Below are 6,632 nucleotides of genomic sequence, written 5' to 3'. Positions count from 1 at the left end.
GAAAGATATAGGACAAACTTCGACTCTTAACTTTGCCAGGGTCAGGGTTTTTTGTTTGTTTGTTTGTTTTGACTATTTAGGCTACAAAAGAAAGGACTGGGAGAAAGTGAAAGGGCGAAACAGAAATCTGAAAAGAATCTTGGAGGTTGGGACGCAGGCTGTGGTGAAGTGCCTCGTGGCGCTCTCTGGGGTTCAGGACTTTCACCACGGGTCCGGGGAGTGGATCCGGGCAGGAGAGGGGGCCTGGCTGCCTGCGAGGAGGACGCCCGCCTTCGGTCCCCGGAGCTCGCGGAGGCGTGCGGGGAGCGGGCGTTTCGGCTCACAGGTGGCCAGAGCCGCGCCAGCTGCGCGCCGTGCCCGCTCCGCTGGTGGGCCGCCAGGCGTCGCGCCGGAGCCGCGGTTGCCCGGGAGACCGAGAGGGGCGAGTGGGCGGCGCTGAGCCGAGCCGCAGCCGGGCTGCCGCCCGAGTAGCCGGGCGAGAGCTGGGGGGAGTGGCTGTCCCCAGGCGGCGCGAGGGGCCGGCGGGTCCTGGGGCAGTGCGAGGTGGCCGTGGCGCCGCGGGGCGAGGCCGGCGAGCCCGGGACGCACCTGCGCGCAACTCAGCCTCTGCGGAGCCGGGCGGCGCGGGAGCCGCGCTTGGTTCGTCTGCAGGTCCCATCGTCCCAGCCCCGCCGGGCGGACTGCGGCCAGGAGGATAGTCCGGGAGGTTCCGGCTGCCCCAGGAGCGCCGAGAGCCCGGCCCGCGCCTCGGCTGCTGCGACGAGGAGCCAGGCGGGCGGCGGGCGCGCTCCCCGCGGCCCCGGGATGACTTGTCGGGGCTCCCCTCTGGCGCCTTTGCTGCTCTTTTCTCTGCACGGTGAGTGGCCCTCCCGTCCTCTCCCCTCCCGGGGGCGCCAGGCGGGGCCGGCGGGCCGGGGAAGGCTGTCTCGCCGGGGCTGGTCCTGGGAACCCAACTTTCTCGGGGGCCATATTCGTGACTGTCGGCGAGGCTCGCGCTCCCACGCGGAACCCTCTGCCAGCTCCCCGCACGGCTCCGGCTCAGGTGTTACGATCCGAGAGGTGACTGCGCCCCCCGCCCGCTTACCGCTGGTCCTGAACTGGACTCCGACCGTGACCGCGCTCTTTGCCCCCTGTAGAGAACGAACTCCCTTACTTTCTGGGTCCAGGGAGAAACCGGGTTTAGAATCGTTTCCGTTACCAGGCGGCTGCAGAACGCTGGAAATGTTTTTAAAATAATTTGGAACACTTTAAGATGCAGTTTTCACCAAATCTTTAAAGAGCATGTGCAGGTTATGACTGAAAATGTGATCTTTATTAAAAAACACATAAAAAAACCTCTGCAGTAGGTACACTAGATTTGAAAACAATTTATTTTTTAATGGTCGAGCTTCTTCCCCAAGGAATTTAAGTCGACTTACAAAAATACATAGGACATAGCCATATTAGAACAAAAGAAATAAACGTGTTAAATTTTCTTGTTAACTGTTTTCTAAAAATATCCATTTAAATTTTGATTTCTACTTAATCTTCTTAAATTTTACATTCTATGACTAGCTGTCGTGTTGAGACCCTGTTTTCATTTTATACAAGTGACTTGGTGTGTGTGTGTGAGTTTCCTGTCCTGTGGAATCAAGTTTTCTGTTCCATTTAATACATTGTTGAGATTTACTGAGATTTATTCTGAAGGCTTTTATTTAAAAAGCAGGATAACTGGTTTATGGAGTTCCGTGGTTAATACTGTTTCTTTTTGAGGATACTGGTATGTTTCCCATAATTTTATAACCGTATTTGAACTGTTAATGTACCCATAGATCTTGAAGTAACTTAATTTTAGCCGACTTAAATTTGTACACATTCAGTTTAAGGGAAGGAAGAAATACAAAACTTGCATATCTTTTCCATCAGAGCGAGAGAAGGAAATGTTCAAAATTACAGATAACTTTTCAGGACTTCAGTAGGTATATATTTGGTGATGATGTACAAAGTGACATTTGTATGTGCTTTATATAAACATGTGCTTCCCAATTAACTTTGTCTGGTCACTATTTTGAGAGGGCCAGTATTTTTCTCTGTCCTACTTTCTTTAAGTGTGAAATAAGATAGAGTAAGTGAACTTTTAAATAATCCCTTGGACACAACTGAAACTGTTTTAAATATTACTGTAAGAACAGCTGACTTTTTTGGTAAAAAATACGTTGTTAGCCTTCATCTGTTACAATAAATGCCACCCTCTTCTTGCAAATAGTGTTTGTGTATGGTAGGGTTTTGAATTATTAGGCAGTACTTTTTAAAAGAGTTGGTGAAATTTGCAGAATCAGCCTTACAAGGTCATCTGATGTGTTTCTTTTCCTTTAGCAGAACTATTCCTAAACATACTGGGATGTTTTTATAGACTTACAAGGACATTTCAGCCTTTGTGATAATCTGTTTTGTAGAGGCACTTGTCACCCTCAAAAAACTGTGTTCATTTGTTCAACGGGTGTTTCCTGAGCCTCCACTCTGGGCACTTGGGTGGGGCAGGATGGTGGTGGGAGACAAAGATGCACGAGTTTGTCCACCTTCTGTAAAAAATACGTTGTCCACCTCCTTTAAGGAGTTTTCAGTTTTCAGACAAGCTGCAAGCATGCACAAGTGAGTTATGATACAAGGAATATATATATATGAGTGCCATTTGTTGTTGGTGGTGGTGATATCAAGGGAGACTTCATGGAAAAGTCTTTTGATCTGGACTTTGAGTAGAGTTTGAATTGGCTGAGATGGGAGTGTTTGGTTTTCTAAGCCAAAGGAACAGCCTGGCTGTAGGATACGAAGTGGAAAATGCAGGGGCGTATTCTGGAAAGGCCAGGCTTATAGCTGCTGGAGCAGGAGATATGTATGCAAAGCAGGAAGGGCTAAAAAGGTAATAAAAGGATGATAGAGAATGTTGAATATTGTGTTTAGGTTTATTCAGTGGGCGATGGACAAGCCACTGATACTGTTTGCTTACGAAGAGGAGGGGATGAGGATGAATAGCTGTTGAGTGCCCAGCATAACAGTCTCCAGGAGAGTACCATGTCCTGACTGCATATTAAATTCTTGAACCAGACAATGGCAGTGTTGGCATGGATGGACTAGGGCCCATTCCTAGAATTTACATTGTGGAAGGAGGGGGAAAGGTGGATTTCAGGTGCAACAAAGTTGGTTCCATCACAGAGGGGGCAAAAGGGAAATGGATGCCAGATAAATAACCATGATGGCAGTGGCCACTACAGTGGGAGAATGCACCAAAGGTAGAAATGGTCTTTTACATTTTTGAAAGAAAGTGATTGTCAAGAAATTTGTTTTTATTTTTATTTCGTTCTCTGTGGAGTAACTTCAAAGGCAATTTTAATTGAAAAGTTGACTTCTGTTATGTTCTACCAGTGGGTTCAGTTCAGTTCAGTCACTTAGTCGTATCTTACTCTTTGCGACCCCATGGGCTGCATGCCAGGCCTCCCTGTCTATCACCAACTCCCGGATGCCCTCCAACCATCTCATCCTCTGTTGTCCCCTTCTCCTCCCGCCTTCAATCTTTCCCAGCATCAGGGTCTTTTCAAATGAGTCAGCTCTTTGCATCAGGTGGCCAAAGTATTGGAGTTTCAGCTTCAGCATCAGTCCTTCAAATGAATATTTAGGAGTGATCTCCTTTAGGATGGTCTGGTTGGATCTCCTTGCAGTCCAAGGGACTCTCAAGAGTCTTCTCCAACACCACAGTTCAAAAGCATCAATTCTTCTGGACTCAGCTTTCTTTATAGTCCAACTCTCACATCCATACATGACTACTGGAAAAACCATAGCTTTGACTATATGGACCTTTGTTGGTGAAGTCTCTGCTTTTTAATATGCTGTCTAGGTTGGTCATAACTTTTCTTCCAAGGAGCAAGTGTCTTTTAATTTCCTGGCTGCAGTCACCATCTGCAGTGATTTAGGAGCCCCCCAAAATAAAGTCAGTCACTGTTTCCACTATTTCCCCATCTATTTGCCGTGAAGTGATGGGACCGGCAAGGCTATGGTTTTTCCAGTAGTCATGTGTGGATGTGAGAGTTGGACTGTAAAGAAAGCTGAGCACCAAAGAATTGATGCTTTTGAACTGTGATGTTGGAGAAGACTCTTGAGAGTCCCTTGGACTACAAGGAGATCCAACCAGTCCATCCTAAAGCAGATTAGTCCTGGGTGTTCACTGGAGGGACTGATGTTGAAGCTGAAACTCCAATACTTTGGCCACCTGATGTGAAGAGCTGACTCATTTGAAAAGATCCTGATGCTGGGAAAGACTGAGGGCAGAAGGAGAAGGGGTGACAGAGGATGAGATGGTTGGATGGCATCACCAACTCAATGGACATGAGTTTGGGTAAACTCTGGGAGTTGGTGATGGACAGGGAGGCTTGGCGTGCTGTGGTCCATGGGATTGCAAAGAGTCGGACATGACTGAGCAACTGAACTGAACTGATGGGACCAGATGCCATGATCTTAGTTTTCAGAATGTTGAGTTTTAAGCCAACTTTTTCACTCTCCTCTTTCACTTTCATCAAGAGGCTTTTTAGTTCTTCGCTTTCTGCTGTAAGTGTGGTGTCATCTGCATATATGAGGTTATTGATACTTCTTCCGGCAGTCTGGATTCCAGCTTGTGCTTCATCCAGTCCAGCATTTCGCATGAGGTACTCTGCATATAAGTTAAATAAGCAGGGTGACAATATACAGCCTTGATGTACTCCTTTCCCGATTTGGAACCAGACCACTTACCTGCCTCCTGAGAAATCTGTATGCAGGTCAAGTAGCAACAGTTAGAACTGGACATGGAACAACAGACTGATTGCAAATTAGGAAAGGAGTACCAGTGGGTTAGGTATATCTAAAGTGTTTCTTGTATTACTTGTGGTTCCTTAAAACAGCAGGTAACTTTCCAGAATCTGGAGAAAATACGTGAAAGACAATATGAAATGAAAATGAGAAGAATTATGAGCCTGAGTGTTAGCATTATGAAACATTTACTGTGAACTTCCACTGCCTAGCTTTAACTTTAATTATGGAACTTTTTGGAAGGATTCACTTTTTAGTAAAAATTTGTAGTTTGCCCTACATAAAAGGTGACAGCCACTGGGTGAAAATTTTAGAGAAATTAAGTTCAATATTCAACACAGACTACTCAGGAAGCAGTTTACATATTAAGTCAGCAAGCGCTTCAAAAATGTTATGCTTAGAACTGTTGTCAGACCCAAGAGAATGATGCAATGGGTAAAGACTTTTCCCCCAGCAACAGTATGTGGCACATTTTCAAATGTGTTTTCACACTTTGACAGTGGAAGCATTTATAATGAAAAGTCTCATTTGAATCTTCATACTTAAGCCATGTGATTTAGTGTCAAACAAGGTAGTGTGCTGGTGCGCAAGATTCTTTAGTTGGTCTGAGTTATGCAGAACACCATTCTGGAAGTGAAATTTGGGAAAATGGTGGCGCTCCCCTAAAATTCTCATCTGTAACTGGTTTATTTAGAAGAGGGACTCTGAGTCTGTGATCTACACCTGTGACATCAGTTTATATTTTGGGCAGTTTGAGGAAGGATTACTGACTTTTCTGGTAGTCTGATGACCTCAGGTGAACATGGGCCCCTCAATTTCCTCCTCCCTTGTTCGATGAGGACTCCCTGGCACTTACGCATCTAACCCTGTGTTTTGAGAGCAGCTTCAGAACAGCTGGAGGCTCTGAAATCCTCCCTTGATTGTACTTGGAGAGAAGCTAGTTTAAGAGAGGTTGTCAGTTCTTGGGTGGTATTCAACATGCCGTCCGATTTGAGCTGATTTTGGTCTTAAAAGTGGAAAGTTAATTAGTTTACTTATTAGTTAAGCTGATCTTACTGAACTGGAAGGATTTCTTCCCATTCCAGTTTGGGTAATTGATTTCCTCTGTGCCTGCTTTCCTACCATGTAACAAGGACTGTAGTAGTAGTTTGCATCTGTGACGGTTTTAAAATTGCAGAAATGTAAAGTCAAAGAAAGAAAAATCTAATTTCATAAATCATAGACTCAGTCATTGGTCTGATATCGGTTCATTGTTTTCATTATTAGGTCCTATGAAGAATGCTATATTGGAGAAGGCAATGGCACCCCACTCCAGTACTCTTGCCTGGAAAATCCCATTGACGGAGGAGCCTGGTGGGCTGCAGTCCATGGGGTCGCGAAGAGTCAGACACGACTGAGCGACTTCCCATTCACTTTTCACTTTCATGCATTGGAGAAGGACATGGCAACCCACTCCAGTGTTCTCGCCTGGAGAATCCCAGGGACGGGGGAGCCTGGCGGGCTGCCCTCTGTGGGGTCGCACAGACTCGGACACGACTGAAGCGACTTAGCAGCAGCAGCAGAATGCTATATGATGTGGTTCTGCCTCACTAATGTGTTATAGGAAGATCACGTTTTCATAAATATCATTAATTTTTTGTGTTTGTAGAACAAGATTAAACTAATGCAATTTACCGGTGTGAACAAGAAGTCTGTTCAATAAAACATTCTTAGAAGTAGTCTGCTTACTGGTTTCTCTTGATTTAGCATTTTCATCTTGAGAGAGGTAACAAACTGACAGATGAGATGCACACTTATTTAGAAGAGCATTGCCT

The 6,632-nt window shown here is 45.7% G+C and overlaps 1 protein-coding gene across 1 annotated transcript in view; it reads left to right on the top strand.

The window, feature by feature from the left end:
- Positions 1–794: 794 nt before the first annotated feature.
- Positions 795–6,632, top strand: part of IGSF11 (immunoglobulin superfamily member 11) — a 140,946-nt gene continuing 135,108 nt past the window's right edge. The window contains exon 1 of the mRNA XM_068979980.1: positions 795–856. Within this exon, the coding sequence (XP_068836081.1) occupies positions 805–856 (52 nt within the window). The 5' untranslated portion in view covers positions 795–804. The remainder of the gene's footprint in view (positions 857–6,632) is intronic.

This window comes from Capricornis sumatraensis, chromosome 1 (assembly GCF_032405125.1).
Source record: "Capricornis sumatraensis isolate serow.1 chromosome 1, serow.2, whole genome shotgun sequence".
Lineage (NCBI taxonomy): Eukaryota > Metazoa > Chordata > Mammalia > Artiodactyla > Bovidae > Capricornis > Capricornis sumatraensis.
This window is presented reverse-complemented; position numbering and strand designations above follow the sequence as displayed.